General features: G+C 39.1%; 1 protein-coding gene across 1 annotated transcript; it reads left to right on the forward strand.

Annotated features, from left to right (window-relative positions):
* Positions 1-13756: 13756 nt before the first annotated feature.
* Positions 13757-14602, forward strand: LOC131429217 (uncharacterized). The gene has a single exon (XM_058593267.1). It carries the CDS (start codon positions 13757-13759, stop codon positions 14600-14602), a length of 846 nt encoding a protein of 281 aa, XP_058449250.1.
* Positions 14603-17843: the final 3241 nt, after the last annotated feature.

Consider the following 17843-nt stretch of genomic DNA (forward strand, 5'->3'; position numbering starts at 1 on the left):
GAGTCCATCTTTTTAACAGTTATCTAATCAAATATATCACGTATTGTTGGATTCAAAAAAAATGTTACTTCACTGACATAATAGGTAATAAAAGTCATATCTAATGACACTTTAGTGCTGTAATGTTTAAAGTCAAATGCATGAAATAGTTATTCATAACTATTTAACTTATTTATTAGATAGGGGATACAAATATTGTCATAGTATATATTTTCATACTATGCAAAAACCTCTTTTTACGAAATAGGATTTACGGATTTTCTTTGTAAAAAAAGATTATGTTGTTTGAGCTTTGGCTCCTAAAAAGTAAATCGTGAATCGAATACTTCGTAAAAAATGACTTGAGTAAATAGTTTTGATGAGATCAGTCAGCCTTCGTCAATACCCAAAATTTGTCGACTGATCAAATTTGCAACTCAACTGAAATACGAATTTTATCAAAAACGAAAGTAACATTCTAGCGTTAATTTCGTGTAATAGCAAAACGCTCTATCTGGCCAGAAAACAATAGGATACTTGCGACTTCGAATCCACAAACTGAGATTCAAATCAAAAGTCTTATGATCCCATAGATTGTTATTGAATTTTATTCCGATCCGACTACCGGTTCCTGAATTACAGAATGATAAGCTCAAAAAAAAATATAAAAAAAATTGTTACTCACAAACTTAGATTCAAACGAAAGGTCTTATGGTATCATTGTTCGCTATTGAATTCAATCTACATGTGTCTTCTAGTTCCGGATTTACAAGGTAATATGTGCAAATCAATGATTAACTGAGTCTTAACTGATTTTTACAAACTAAGATGGAAATAAAAGGTCTTTAAAAAGTCTCCGAAAAGCGGATCCAGATCCAACTTCCGATTCTGGCATTAAAGAGTGTATCGATAAGTAGTTAGCAACATTCAAACAGTTATAACTCTGGAATGGCTTAATTTTTTGCAGCGTGTTTTGCGGTGACACGTTTGTTTACATGTCAATAACAGCTGCGCAATCGATTGGTTTCGGTACGGTTTATCGTTTCAATGATTGATCCGGAAACGCGAAAGAAAATTCTGCACACTTGGTGCTCACTAAAAAGAAAAATTCTGCACACTTGGTGGTGTCACGTACAACGAAATTGCAAAACGGGTGAAAATGCACCACACCAGTGTCAAAAATATTATCGAGAAGGTCGGTAAGACCCTTTCCATGAAGGATTTGCCCCGATCCGGTAGGAAAACGGGTCCCAACCAGCCCGGCCGGGACTTAAAAGTGGTTGAGTACATCAGGAAAAACCCATCGGCGTCGACGCGGGATTTGGCCAAGCAGTTCAACACCAGCACCGGGATGATTCAACGGATCAAAGTTCGGAGCTCCCTGAAAACGTACAAGAAACAGAAGGTGCCGAAAAAGTCCCTGGTACAGCAAGTTCAGGCCAAAACAAGAGCGCGAAAACTGTATAACTGGATTCTACAGAATAAAGACGGATGCATCCTGATCGACGACGAAACCTACGCTAAGGAAGACTCTCGAACGCTGCCCGGACCGCAATATTATACGAAATCGATGTACCAGGACCTGGACGACGCTGACACCACGGTGGTGATGAAAAAGTTTGGGCAGAGGGTGTTGGTCTGGCAAGCAATTTGTACCTGTGGTTTGCGGTCGTCGATTTTCTTCACGAAGAGCACAATTAACGCCCAGGTGTACGAGGAAGAATGCTTGAAGAAGAGAATGCTGCCACTGTACAGAAAGCATAAGGCTCCTCCTCTCTTCTGGCTGGATTTGGCTTCAGCCCACTACACCAACTCTGTTCTACAGTGGTTGTCAAAAAAAATGTACAATTCGTGGGAAAGGACATCAATCCACCGAACTGCTCGGATCTTCGGCCAATTGAAAGGTATTGAGCAATTGTCAAGCGGCACTTTCGGAAGAAAGGTACAGTGTCCCAAAACACTGGACAGCTGCCACCAGGAAAGTCACAAAAGTAACTGTGCAGAATTTAATGAAGAATATCAAGTCCAAAGTGCGAGCGTTTCACAGAAACTAGAATTTTCTTCAATATAATCAGTGAAATGCATAAAAATTGTAATTTTTCACCAATATATCGAAAACTGATGTCAAAATATGCTTTTTTCGCTTTTTTATTCAATAATCAATGTTGCTAACTACTTTTCGATACACTCCTTACAGCGTGGAAAAAAATTCATTTTTATGAATATTTTGTCACAAAAAATAACTAGGTACAAGCACCGGTAATAGTGAAGCAAAGCTCCAAAAACGGAACTCATTTCGATTTCTCAGCAATGGTTAAAAAGATTTTCACAAATCATGATTCAAATTAAATCTCTCAGTGTCTTAAAAATACTGAGCAATTTCATCCAGATCCGACTTTCGGTTCCGGTTTCGGTTTATATGGCGATGAGCATCAAAACTTTTAAACTGTCATACAAAATGATGCAAAACCGGTACGCATCGGTACGTACTGGTACGGAAGAAGAAAACTTCACCGCATAGCACACAGCGTGCTTTGTTCAATTTTGTATAGCGTGCATGGTTGTCACATTTAAATCTATACTAACTTCAAAGAACTGTTTACAAATTTAAAATTTTCTGGTAGTTTATACCCCAAGAAGGTTTTTGATTTTATTCAAGTTAAAAAAAACATTCTCGACAGAATCTTCTAGTGATGTTTTTAAAAATATAAGTAATATGAAAAAGACATCATTACATCACTAGGTGGATTAAAAAAGGTTTTTTGAAACTGCCTGAACCGAATTTGACAAACTCAGGTTCGTTTGAAAGGTGCCAAAAGACCAATGATTCAGTTTGAATATATTACTGCAGATGCTTTTTGTTCCGGAAACTTTACCAAATGCACTCAAGCCTCTTTTTATGTAGGTGCGAATTTTCAAAGTTATACGACTTTTTCATTCGCAGGTTCAAAAGTTATGCGATTTTCTTGTTTCGTCTTAGAAATGCACGAAACGTCCAACCTTATTGTTAATTTCTTTTAGATAAAACCAGATCTCAATGTGTCATGAAATTTTAAGGCATCTTGGAAAAAGGAAACCCTAATTTTGGGGTTATTTTTTATGTGAATTTTCGAAGTTAGGCAGTTTTTTTTTACAGTACGCATACCTCGTATAAAAAAGACTAAAGTGTAAATGACGTAAATGTTGAAGCACACTTTCGCGAATTGTTTGTATCAATTTGTCAATCATCTATCTTCATTTGTGTCAAAAATTGAATCGTTGAAAAGCACGTTATACTGTGGTTGAAACTGTCCGAACCATTAGGTGGATTATAATTATAGATGTTCTTTATTAGAATTTTACCAAATAACTGCAGTCCAATCACCAGAAACAAGAATTCTGTAACAGGATCATTCCTGAAACACCAAATGATAGTTAACATAATGCAGCTTCACCCGAAAACCCATCGTTCTGGTTGAAATCCGTCCGTCACTTGCAGACAAAATTTGATTTTCGTCGGAAACAGATTACCGGATACGTGCTCAGGGCCAACAGATCTAATTACCATTGACGCAGACAGGCCAAAATGCAAAACAGATCACAGAAAAGCAGATTCAAGAACAGCTTTCCAGTATCCTCGTTCCAACAAATGAACATTTGCCTGGAGACAAATGTTTCAACATCCAGAATTCATGCTGCTGGAATGCATACTTTAATTGCGCCATTTGTCTTCGAACTAAATGCAATTTCCCAGGTCCCTAATGGCAGCAAATGCAGTGCCGGTACAGTACAATGTACATCGTAGATATTTAGCAGAAACACCCGAACCCAGCCTTCATCCTTGCTGGTGCTGCCCGGTACCACTGTATTCGGTGTGCCCATCATCAGTACCTATAATGAACTAACGATCTTTTCAGTATCCTGTTCGTATGTTTGCAGCAGTCATTTCCGGTGCTATTACCGCTTACGATACAATTCTTAATTTAATTTTTAATCATTTTTCCTTCCCTTCATGTTTCCGATGCAAGTGCCTCCAAAACTGAACAGTCAGTCCGTACGGCCTGAGTATGTTCCACCAAACAACCGCCCGGGCTGATAGAATCTCCGGTCGGACGGTGGTTGGCCACAACCGGAAAACGGCTTGCTTGGAAATGAGGCCGGACATGTTGTGTTCGGAGAATAGCACGCTCGTGAAGTATCACCATCCCGAGATGACAAATGCGGATTGGGATTGGAACCAACCAAGGGATCAGGGATGTAACCATAGTACCCTTCTGGAAATAGGCTTTTTTCTCTACACTTTCCAATAAATTGGAAATCCGTAGAAAATTATTTCATCTTCACTTGATTTTTTAACAAATTTTCCATTTGTTTATTTTTTTTGTTGGTTTTTCGTTAGCTCCTTCGTGTTAGTACTTTGAATTCAGTTGCACGGTAAGCAACTGTAACGAGAATCCAACGCTCGGAGCATGAATGGATCCATGATTGCTTTAGCAGCCGGGCACAACTTTTGCGTCGTGTCTGAATGATAAAAATTTCATTTGTTCCTGGCAAGCAGCAGTTGCCTTCATTTTTCCACCCAAGGCATCAAAACTTCTCATTGTACATACCCATCTTTGTACGCCTCCCAATCGCCTCTAATGCCACACGGCCTCCGTTCGACTGTCCCACATAGATAATGTCGCGTATCCTTATATTTCTGCCAGAGCATTCATTTTTCACGGTCTGTGACCATCGAAGAATGCAACTCAAAAGGGGAAAAAACGGCCGTCGGAGGCTACCGTCCCGGGATGCTCCCAATTACCACCCGGCGTCTCGTTTCGGTGGTCTACTCTACCCTCTACGAAGGTAATTTGTTGTAGAAACGTGATTTTAATGACATATTTTCCATTCGGTCGTTTTCCTTCTTTGGATTATTTTTCTTTCGGAATAGTCTTTTCACTCTTCACTTCCATGCCGGCCTCCTTCGATGTTCATTTGAAGCAAAAATAACATTACCAGGACTTGAAATCCTGAGTGGGCCTCTCCGTTTGCAGAAGAATCATTTCTGGGTGCTAATTCTGGATATCCCTTAGTGCGTGGTTTTCCGGAAATGCTCTTTTCTTGGACGTCTACCGGATATAAGAAGTCAACTTAGAATGTTTTGGATGACACTTGAAGAAGATTTACTGTTTCGGGAAACTGTGACCTTTTTCAATAAACAAGCTCATAGGAAGGACTTAAGCATATTACGTTATACGTTCCATTTGGAGAGGCTATTTCCAGTTTTGTATGCCTCACGCAAGCATAGTCAATAAACGAAACAACATCTATTGAATCTGTAACTTTCCATGTTATTTTAGAAAACAGCTTTTGATTTCATAATGTAATGTATTGTCAACAATTTACGTTTTTCTTATTAGTAACCCAGTGGAAGCGTTATTTATCAGAGCGAAGAGCTCACCAAAATGGTTGTGTGCCAAAAAGAATGTGCGTTCAATCCACTTAACATGTAACCACCTCTTTCCTAAGTATGCAAATGATGGACTCAATCAACCTGTTAGGCGATTGGTAACTTAAAAAAAAGTAGCAGTTTGTAGAAGTAAAGGTTAAATCTTAACCTAATTCGGCTTTGCATCGATGTAAATTATTTCAAAATTTTATTAACAACTACTAGGAACGCCAAAAGAGGGTAATCCTCTACCCAATTTATATGCGAATCGTTTAAGGAAAACCTCTGAATTTATAATTGTTTTGATTGATAAAACTTTGAATAATATTGTTCCTTGTGAAAGAAAACATGATTAAGGTGGTATTTACCCACAAATTCATATTTTTTACCAGAAGTAATATCGTAAATTGTGGAGCAAGTAAAATTAAAAACAGTATTATTAAATCGAAATTGTTTTCGACACTTGACGCAATTCATTCACTTAGCGATGTTTTTACTGATTTTCTAGGTGTTCAGGACTTCTCAAGTTTTTGTCCGAAAAAGTAAATTTTTTCTCTTTTTTCTCTGTCCATGACAGGCCCTATAAGAAATTACAAAAACACTCACCAGACAGTAATAATCAAACCGACATTTTTATATACACAATTTTATTTTTTAGTGTGTAGTTATGCTTCTGTGAAAATTTTGTGACTTTTGTGAAAGTGTAGGGATGTTAAAAAAAACAATATAGTAGAATGAAAAGTGAAACTGGTACAAAGAAATGAAAGTGTTCGATTAGTTCTTCAAATTAAACAAAATTTAGAAACCAATAGTTGCTTTCAAACGAACCTAAGTTTGTTAAAATCGGTTCAGTCATTTCGAAGAAAACGGAGTGATAAAAAAGGCCTTTAGAAGGTGCACTCACATACATAAACATACATACACAAACTCTTCGAGGTGAGTTTAATGATATATAACACTATGGGTCTATCTGCATATAAAACTTTGACGGAAAACGTGCTTAATCCACCTAGTAGTGAGATACCTTTTCTTTTATCATCTGCATGTGTTTTTTGCATGAATATTCTTCGGTGTTTTAGTTCTCATGACATTATTTTAATGACCGTCGTTTCAAGCGGCAATTTAAAGTTCTATTCACTCATTACCCTGTAATATCGAAACTGCAAATTGGATCGAATTTGAATCTAAACGTGTAATTATTGATTGAATATTTCATGAGATGTCGAAATAAGTTCCACTTTAGAGTTTACGGTTATTTACGGTACTACCAGAACCGGTATTCAGGAACCAGCATAACCGAAAGCGATTCGTATGGCCATAAATTAATATGACGAATGAATTGCAATAGTTTTGAGTCCAACTTTGAAGCTTTTTTGGATTGTCATCTTATATATTAATATGAATCTTAAAAACTAATCACCCTGTAATTTCAGAATCGGATAAAATTAATTAATTTTGTATGGGAAAATAAATCCTTTAATTTGAATTTTTGTTTTTGATACGCGATTTGGCTTTTTTTGAGAAAACGATTGGGCTTTGAGAAACGATTCGATACTGGAACCGGAATTCTAAAATCGGTGTAGCCGAAGTCAGTTAAATCCACCTCAGGAGCTGATTCAAACTGTTTGAACAACAGTGTAGACATCTTTGAGAAATCGTAGTGCGAATTAAACTCTTGGGTACCTTCCGGATCAAAAAACCAAATACCGCAAAAACTGTAATAAGTTTATCTGGTTATCGACTATCCAAATCTACAAACCCGATAAACCTGATAAATTTATGTGAAATGGACATTTTTATACTAATCATTCTGTATCCCCTAAACCGGAAGTTGGATCTGACTAAAAAGCGAGATGTTCTATAGGAACTTAAGATATTTCATTTCAATTTTTTATGGTTCCTAGATTTCATTTGAATCTTAGATTGGTTTAGACATCTACGAGAAAAATGAGTAACACTATTCTAATTTCGTTTCACATATCATCCTGTAGTTCCGGAACCGGAAGTCGAATCCCCCCCCCCCCCCTGCATTTTTATGGTGCAACATGTCTTCGTATGCCTGAAATTTTCAAGCGTCTTTGAATGTACGTATTTTGATGATCGCACATCAAATTCTATTAAAATAACAATCTATTCTTTTCAATGAGTATGATCGGGAGAGTTTTTAAAATATGTATAAGAAAATTATCAAACAATCATACACCTTTTCAGACGATTTTAATCATATTGATGTTTCAATTAATCTGAAAAATCATGAAATGAATTTTTCTTGAATATTTTCCAATATAGCATCAAGGGTAACAGTGTCTTGAAAAGAAAATGGTTCACCCAACGTAATGATTTATTTTACCTAAATAAAAGGAAATATAAACATGTAAATATTAAAAAGAGAAATTTTTGTATTTATTTTTATCCAAATAAGAGAAATTCTTATAATATACTACATTTTACATCAACAAATACACGTTTTCCTATAGAATGTAAAAGTTTATTGTGGAGATTTTTTCAGGAAATAGGGGAAAGCAGTAATATAATTAGGTATTTAAAAATGCGGTCATTGAAAATAGTGGACGTCACATTCCAAAAACCTCCCACTCTTCCCCCTGTCACAAAAGGTCACGTTTTATGAAACACCCCCTCCCTCTGGCGGCGTGACGTCTTTAATGGACAGCCCCTTAGTGAACCCGACATTTGTGATACGCACTGTAGGTATTATTTTGGTGAGCCCATGTGCTTTAGTTGCAAGAACACGTTGCTCAAGCGGTAATATATAACTACGAGAGTAACTATGATGAACTTCACTTTTCGTTCAATATATTTGAAAAGTGCTTAGCGTTGATGATTTGCTGCACAATTGTTTCAGATATACTTAAAATTGTTCTATAGTGATTTTTTTCGGAATTATCGTAAAACTTAACAGGTATAAGTTGCACAACCGATTATAATATATTTAAAAATCTTTTTGAACATATCTAACATAAAAAAAAATTCTAAAACAATTGTAGTACCTCTTGAAATTTCAGCAAGTTACATTTGCTGCTTGGGTCCTACTTTCTGATCATCGGTGAATTTATTAATTATGAATTCTGCAAAGGATAGGATTATAACGGCTATAAAAATTTATCTCCCTAAAATCTTTTGTTTGAGATTCATATCAGATATATTCAATGTACGAACTTTTCTCTTAAACATCCACAAGGCGAATGTTCGAACTTTTCACAGCTGATATTTTACCATGTGAGATCAGTTGCAGTGAGAACCGGGTTTGCAAAAGATCAGTAGTGAACTTTTCTGCAGTGAGTTTACTGATCGATGGTTTTTTTTTGTCTGAAAATTAGTTGTGAAAAATTTCAGTCGCGATTATCGAAATTTTGATTTTTTCCCAACACTGCTTGGGAGCCTAACTTCCCGAGCCTTTGCTTCTACAGAATAACTGTTTCTGTTAGAAGAAAGGTTTTCTGGTTCAACGATCAATAGGAGACCTCCAAACCCTTGGCGGGACAAACAATGTTCAGCTGCTGAAAAAGCAAAATAATATTCTAACAAACTATTTTCGAAGTCTAACGGAGAAACTTGCAAAAGTTTAGAAAATTTTCTGTCTGTAGAAAAGAAACATAAGGGCATACTTCAAACCAAAAATTGTGGTTATTGAAAACACTTTGTCGAGGGTCTATCTAGATCAGTGACTCCCAAACTGGTCCCTACAGTCCTCTAGGGCGCGACAACATATGGTAAGGCTATAGACGTTTCCTTGCGCACCGCAGTGGCAGGGAGAGTTTAGGAAACATTGATCTAGATCGTGATTGATCTAAGAGATTGATTTCTCCTTTTAAATGTCCACCCTGTTTGTTTGAATCCGAATAAAATTCAATAGCATCTTATGAGACCATAAGACCATTTATTTGAGCCTAAGTTCGAGGATAAATCTGTATGAAATGTTCAAAACGACGAATGTAACAATGAGAGATTCTCTTTGTTTACTTTCTTTTTGAATTGTTACGGTACTCTTAGCAATCCTTCACTCCAATTATTTACCGATAAAAATAACTAAAGCTATCATCTTTGAAACTGCACTGAAGAAATTACCGAAAAAAGCAGGGACATTCGTCGTTTTGAACATTTCATACAGAAAGATCAAAATAAGTCCAACGTCCCAAATATTGACAAAGTGAAAATACGGTACAGGATTTTGGATGAGCTCGCAGTGGACTTTAGAAGAGAAACACTTGCCATAGTGTTGTTCTATAAATAGTCTGGACAGAATCTAAGAAGACTAGGATTTAACCACGAGATCTAAAATTTAAAAAATGGCCACCACACGATTAAGCGACCCAATCACAAGATAAACTGACCCAACTAGGGGTTTCAATAGAAAATATCCACCATGCATTAGCCTTATATTGATCTTCATTCAGCCATGTCATATTACTTTTGGAAAATCGCCACCAAAACCAAATAGGCAACGGAGAGTCAGCAAAGCCAGTCAACATTTATTTCGATGGTCAGGCCATTATCCCTGATGGTTGGCACGTTTCTATCGCCACCGCAAAGCGTTTGATGGCTTTCAGTTGATAGTTGGCGTTTGCTCTTCATCCAAAAAACCGGGATGCCCTACACCAATCAATTCAGCTTTCGTATTCATGCCATAAACATCAATAGCTAGGTTATGTACATTATGTTACCCGACCCGTGCTAAAATGTTCCGAAATCACCGCCGACGCACGAGGCAACTTGCATAATTTAGCGCTGAGATTGACTCTTCGGTGCGAGCTTCTAAGCCGGGATGACGATTTATTTTCGCTCGACATCAGAGGAATAACCTGTTTCAGATAATTTCCGTGCCTTGTCCGGCAGATTGGAATAGAGTGGAATAACAAAATTGCTTTCGTGTAAAACCGGCGTCACGTGGTTTCTGCTGAACTAGATTGTGGGTGACGTCGTTCCTGCTGCCACATAAAAGGAGTATGTTCAGGGAAAAAGGGAAATGTTCAGGAGCAGGGAAAAAAAGCACATCAGTTTTACGGTCATTTAACATATTGACCACCCTCTAGGAGGTATAAAAGCGAACGTTGTAGCAACAATATTTTCCCGATAACTGGCAGCGCACTTTGTTGGGAATGATTTTTTACACTCAACTAAACCGCACTGTCGAATATTGAAACAAATTTTATCTGACCGGTCTCTAACCGACGATACAAAAACCAACGGTTTCGGTTATAAATTGCATTTGTAGGTGGCTTTTGTTTGGTTTTTTTTTTCTTTAGATAAAAGCTAGACATCCATTCGAACACAATAAATGTGTATTGTTTTTAAATTGATGACATTTCGGAAACGGAATCAGTCACTCGACGGAGTAGCTGTGCAAACAAACACACGCTTGAATTAGCAGTTTCACTATTTCAATTTTTGATTATTTTTATGACGAGAATACGTCTTACTTTACTATGAGGCGTTTTTTCAAGATTTATCATATGGGCGAGTGATAACGTATCAACATATTTTTTTCTTCACATCATCGGAAATATGATCAGTAGTATGCTATAGAAATTCGAAATTGAAGTTTTCTAAAATGTTTGATAAGTAAAAAATACGATTTCTTAATTTTAGTTGGTTTGACGTTAAGCCACCATAACTAAGTTCAGTTTTTGCAATAACCAGGCGGAAACATATAATGGAGAAGCCAAATGAATGAAAACCTAACAGAAAAGATGATTCATTGGAAAAAATACGCTCAGAGACAGGACTCGAACCTGCGTTCTTATGCATTCTGTGCATACGCACTAACATTTCGTCACTCTGAATCTTGTTATAGACACTTTAAAAACGCCAGTCAGACATGGTAGAACGTACACCGAACATGGTCTACATCCTGGCCGCCACTCGACCGATATCATACATCCCAACATCTTCTCTGTCCATCAAACACTAGTCTTCTGGATTTGGAACTGAGGTCACGATCTATTATTATTATTATTATTATTATTATTATTATTATTATTATTATTATTATTAATATTATTATTATTATTATTATTAATATTAATATTATTATTATTATTATTATTATTACTATCATTTATTTTACCCCGGCTTTAACCTTTTGGTCGTTCACCGGGGGGAAACAAGAATTGTAATTACATGTCATTTTGAAAAAAATTGTTTTTTTTTTATTTCAGTTTAAACTAGGAGTGGATGCCTCGAGATGTAATGCTGATGGGTGAGGCGTGTGTGACCCGTGCGTAGCCGTGAGAGGACTCGTTGTTTCCGGCGGTCGGTGCGATCCGTCCATTTGGACAGATCTCCCTTAATCTTGGGCAGGAGGCCCCCGGATGATCGCCAGTGCCGTACGAAGTTATCCGTGAGCTTGGTTCTAAAGTCAGTTAGAATGTCGGTTGACGGAACTGCGGATCTCATCCGAAGGCTTTTCCAGCCCATAGTCTGCCTCTTAGGTCACGATCTTGACTCTAGGTCTGGATATTGGAAAACAGAATTCTAGAACTGATACTAAGGTTCAGACCAGAGTTCAGTTCCATAATTCCAGTCCGGAATTCAGAGTTTCAACCTGATGCTCTGGAATTTCAAATCGAAATCCAGAACCAGAATTCAGATCCAAAATTCGAAACTCAGGTTCAGAATTCAGTTCCAGAATTCAGATCTAGAATTTGCTTCCCAAATTCAGTTACACAATTCTTAAAATGTAACTAAATTCAGGGACTAGATTCTGAAGATTTTTTAACTCAATTCCGGATCTGGATTGTAGAGCTAAGTTTCGGAGCTGAATTCTGGATATGAATTTGAAAACTGAATCCCAAACCGAACCGTATCTATAACTCAATTTCAGCTGCAGACTAAAATCCAGGGTGCTAGGATTAAGGCTAAGAATCTTTCCGAACCAGAATACAGGTTCAGTGATCAGTTAAAAAATCTAGAATTCAGTTCTAGAACTCATTTTCAGAATACATTTCCAGAATCTAACATCAAAAGTGAGTTTCAGAATTCAGACCCAGAACTCATTTCTAGAATTCGGCCCAAAAATTTGATCATAATTTTATAATAACACTGATAATTTTTTAAATGCATATTTTAATACACGATTTACAGGATTACGGCCGACAGATTTCACTGGCTTCAAAAATTGAAAACATGCGCTAGTTAAACTCAGTAGCACTAATTAACTCTTGAACTTCCAGCATGCTCACAGAGTTTGTAGTACATGTCATAATTTTGAACGATAATAGCTCAGTCATTTGTTTCGAGATTGATATAATTTAACAACCAATAGATACGGAAACATTGAATTGAGCTATGTTTTCACAAGCCAATCACAGCATGCCATAATGATGTCATCCCTTAGTCACTTTTGTCACTGGCTGCCTGCGAATGAAACATGTAGCTAGTGAATGTGACAAAACAGAGTTACATCCATTCGCTCGCTGGATAGTCACTTTCACGCGGTGTATGGATGCCATGATTTATCAACGATATTGTTTCTTAACAAGTACTGAATTATTGCTTTCACAACTAACATTTAACATAAGTCGTCAAGCCCTGTAATTTTTTCGTATTAAATAAAAATTTGTTAAAAAATCGAAAAACGCCCTTACATAAATTACGTAACAATCTTTTTTATAAGATATAATAGATGTAAAATAAGTTATACTGATTTATACAAATTTTTTCTCCACTGTCACCACTTCGATACAAGATAGAATACGGAAATTCGGTGCGCATGATCTGGCATCGCTGAGAAGGAGAGAGTGGTAAAAGAAAGTGGGCGAACGAAACGAGGTTAGATCCGGCATGTAGATATAATTAGTGATCGAACAGGATAGTATAAAAACTATTAAGAGAAGAGGAGAAGCACAAGGATTAGTTTCAACAAGCGAATTTATTAGTTTTCAATGGAGATGGCGGTGAGACGAAGGGGTGGTCGAGCGGAAAGAATTAACATTAGTACTATAACTGAAAATATAAAGAACCATAGGATAATCGTTGTATCGCATTTCGAGAAAGATAAAAACAAAGTCTTGTGAGCAAAATCTTGCAATTGTCTTAATATCATGATTGAAATTTAAAATACGATTCTTATTGGTTGTTAGTCGTGCGAAAATCACTCTAAACATCGAAAGCAGTCGTGAAATAGTAAAGTTTTGTGTCTACATTCCGGTATTAACTGTTTCCAGTGAGTGTTACTTGATCGGTTTGTGGTATTACAGCTGTTTTTGTTTACACCATCTTCGCGGTCCCGGTGAAATCGGGTTACGTCGCGACATCTGTGTGTCAATAGCTACACTCTGTGTGACTAAGTGCGAAGATAACATATACAAAGACTGATCACTTTTTTTTATGAGCGACAAAGTCTGCAAAATGGATTTATCTTGCGTTCAGTGCTCTAAGTCGGTGAAAAGCCTGGATTTCATCAAATGTCACTTTTGTGAGCACACGGCCCACACTAAATGCATCGGATGGACCAGATCGAACCTCGATTTTGTCAACAACCAGTCGCCGAATCTTTTGTGGTTCTGCAACGACTGCATTTTAACACTGGACCAACTGAAAGCACGGAATTCATCTTTAACCACGGTGAATCTTGTTTCCACGGTCTCGGATTGTGTCAACGACTGTCTGAAGGAGTTTAAACTTGAGCTGGACAAGACTAATTGTGCATTACAGGCGTTGTCTGGCCAGTTCAATACTTCGTCGGCTGCAAAGTCAGCGTCAAATCGACTCACTGGTAAACGTCCACGCGATACTGGCTACAAGGCTACTCGTAGTGGAAGGCCTACGTCAGCTTTACTAAGTGGAACACGCAAAGTCAGTGACGCTGTCAAAGCGGTGGATACCGTACCGAAGCCAGTGGACAAATTCTGGCTGTACCTTTCCCGTATTGCTCCACATGTGACCGAGGAGGACGTCGCTGCTATGGTTCAGGAATGTGTCACCGGCTCGGAGCCTGTTGTCAAGAAGCTAGTCAAAAAAGATGCCGATCTTTCTTCGTTGGCCTTCGTGTCCTTCAAGGTCGGAGTGGATCGTGAACTTAAGGACAATGCCTTGGATCCATCCATTTGGCCGAACGGTATCTTCTTCCGAGAATTCGATGATCGGAGAAACACGGAGGATTTTTGGAAGCCAAGAGCTCTGAAGGTCCCACGAATCGAAACCTTGTTACAACCGTTGGTAACCCCAGAGATGCTGGGCTCACCAATGGAGTAAACTCTCATCCACCGATGGACTTGACACCGAGACGCACGACACGAAGCCTGTTGGAGGTCTCTAAGCCACCCGACCCAGTCCTGTCTCCTACCAGAATTTCTTCATCATCAGCACTTGACGACCTCGATTCCAGCCATCAAAGCCGTCTCGGTACTGCAATCGGGAGCGGTGAAAGAGACCTCCAGCCGCCACCCTCAGGCGAGTACCCTAGCATTTCTTCTGTACCTCAAGCCCACGCTTTTCCGGTTTCTAGCCCAACTTGTCGAATTGGTACAACTCACTCTGCCTCCGCACGCGGTCTCCGTGTTTATTTTCAAAATACTCGGGGACTGAGGACAAAACTGGACGATGTCTACCTGGCTGCACTGGATAGCGATTATGATGTTTATGTGTTCTCAGAGACGTGGTTGGACGAGCAAATCAATTCTGTTCAACTATTAGGTGACCGTTTCAACGTCTACAGATGCGACCTCAGCATAGCTAATAGCATTCGAACACGTGGCGGAGGAGTGTTAATCGCGGTGTCTAACACGTTGTACTCCGGTTTGATTAGGGACGATCGGTTCACTTCGATCGAAACGATATGGGTTAAGATTAAACTTCTCTCTCGAAACGTATTTGTCGGAGCTGTGTACATTCCACCTGAACGACGACATGACTGCAGTACCATGCAGCTTCACCTGGATGCTGCTAAATGTGCTGCAACGATAGCTGATCCATCTGATGTGCTCTTAATGCTTGGGGATTTTAATCAGCCGGGGCTTGTTTGGTCACCCACTCGTCATGGATATGCGTTTCTCGATCCGATAGTATCGACAACTACTCCTGCCAGCCGCTTGCTTGTCGATGGAGCTGCCTTTCTCGGTCTGAGCCAGATAAGCCATGTTTCTAACTTTCAATCTCACTTTTTGGATTTGGTGTTTGCAAGCGCGAACTCGCTTCTAGATTGTGCCGTTAATGAAGCTGCTGATGTTGTCGTCGCTCTTGACAACTTTCATCCCGCTCTTGATATATCTATCGCAAATGATATTGCGCAACACTACGACGAAACTTCAAGCGCTGATAGGCTAAATTTTCGTAAAACCGACCTTGCTCTGCTGCGTCGTTCCTTAAATCGTATCGATTGGAACGCAGAGTTGAACTACACCGACATCGATTCAGCCGTCGCACGCTTCAATTGCCTTCTCCTAGATTGTACCTCTGCCTCTGTACCGAGGTCCCAACCTCCGAGGAAGCCACCATGGACAAACGCCACTCTGCGGAAACTGAAGCGTGCACGTGCTAAATCTCTTCGTGCATTCTGTAGCCGACGATCCCCCCTTAGCAAACAGAACTTCTCAGTTGCCAGCAACAACTATCGCAGCTACAATAAGTTTCTTTACAAACGGTATGTCAAACACTCAACAGAATCTGTGCCGCAACCCGAAGGGATTCTGGTCGTTCGTCAATACAAAGAGGAAAGAAAATGGTCTCCCGTCAAGGCTGCATCTCGACAATGACATTGCTGTGTCCCTTGCTGATAAGTGCAGTCTTTTTGCGAAACACTTCTCGAGTGTTTTCTCGAACGACTCACCAACGCAAGCTGAGATAGGCAGAGCAGTCCGTGATGTACCTGCTAATGTCATCGACATGGACGTGTTTGCAGTGGATGTCCAAATGGTTATCACGGCTATAAGCAAAATCAAGTCGTCATATTCACCCGGCCCGAGTATAATTCCCTCAGCTGTTCTGAAAAAATGCTCCGACATTTTAGCTGCTCCGCTTTCTGCATTATTCAACTTGTCGCTTCGTCTGCACAAATTTCCATCGGAATGGAAACGCTCTACGATGTTCCCCGTGTTTAAGAAAGGAGATAAATGCAATATAGTGAACTACCGTAGCATTATCTCGCTGGGAGTGGAATCCAAGGTGTTTGAGACGCTGATTTACGAAAAACTCTTTGCATTTTGCAAGCAATACATTAGTTCCTACCAGCATGGATTCTTTCCGGGTCGCTCTGTTGAGACTAATCTCATTAGCTTTACATCGTTCTGCATGGATCAAATATGCAAAAAACTGCAAGTGGATGTGATCTACACGGATCTAAAAGCTGCATTCGACAAAGTCAACCATGACATTCTGCTAGCTAAACTTGAAAAAATGGGATGCTCGTCTGGATTCTGCGATTGGCTAAGATCATACCTGGTGCAACGAGAATTATCTGTCTGCATTGGAAATAGTTCTTCTGACTGCTTTTCCAACTGTTCAGGAGTTCCGCAGGGCAGCACACTGGGTCCATTACTCTTCTCACTATTCGTCAATGATGCAGCTTTTGTCCTACAGCGTGGAGGAAAATTGTTTTTCGCTGATGATGTCTAAATTTATCACGTCGTTCGTAACCAAGCTGATTGCCGAGAACTGCAGAACCTCCTGTGCATCTTCAACGACTGTGCGAACGTAATATGATGTTCTTGTGTGTCGCCAAATGTTCTGTAATTAGCTTTCGAAGGACCAGGACTGCAGTTCCGTTTGATTATAACATCGCTGGGACCCCGCTTCAACGTGTCGACCACGTCAAGGACCTTGGTTTCGTCTTGGATGAAAGGCTTACATACGTTCGGCATTTCTCAACTACGATCGACAAAGCGAATCGTCAACTTGGATTCATGTTCAAGATATCGAGTGAGTTCCGTGATCCGCTATGTTTCAAGGCCTTGTATTGTTCCTTGGTACGCTCGCTGCTTGAATTTGCTTCTGTTGTCTGGAGTCCCTATCAGGAAGTGTAGAGTGCACGTTTCGAAGCTGTGCAGCGCAGATTCGTCAGGTATGCACTGCGATACCTGCCATGGAGTGACCCACGTAACCTGCCACCGTACGCCGACCGCTGTCGTTTGCTGGGTCTCGACACCCTAACTGATAGAAAGAATGCATCAAATGCTACCTTTGTTGCCAAAATCTTGCTTGCTGAGTACGATGTGCCAGACTTGCTGACTCGAATCAACCTATATGCTCCTACCCGTTTTTAGAATTAGACAGTTCCATTAAGACCATGTTGGTCAGATGGACGAAATTTAACAAAAAAAATAAAATAAAATGAAGACAAATAAAAGATGATAGCGTTAACGCCCGTATTTTTGACCTTTGTTCTTCTTGAATAAAAATTGATTCATAAACCTCACAACGGGGTTCCCTAAAAAAATTTTTGACTTTATTAGCTACTAAGCATCAAAGCATTCGCATCATGCATCTAATGCGGCTTTGC

This window comes from Malaya genurostris, chromosome 2 (genome assembly GCF_030247185.1).
Source record: "Malaya genurostris strain Urasoe2022 chromosome 2, Malgen_1.1, whole genome shotgun sequence".
Classification (NCBI taxonomy): domain Eukaryota; kingdom Metazoa; phylum Arthropoda; class Insecta; order Diptera; family Culicidae; genus Malaya; species Malaya genurostris.

Excerpts from the sequence above, each read along its gene's own strand:
- LOC131429217 (XM_058593267.1), top strand. The coding sequence starts at position 13,757 with ATGGATTTATCTTGCGTTCAGTGCTCTAAGTCGGTGAAAAGCCTGGAT.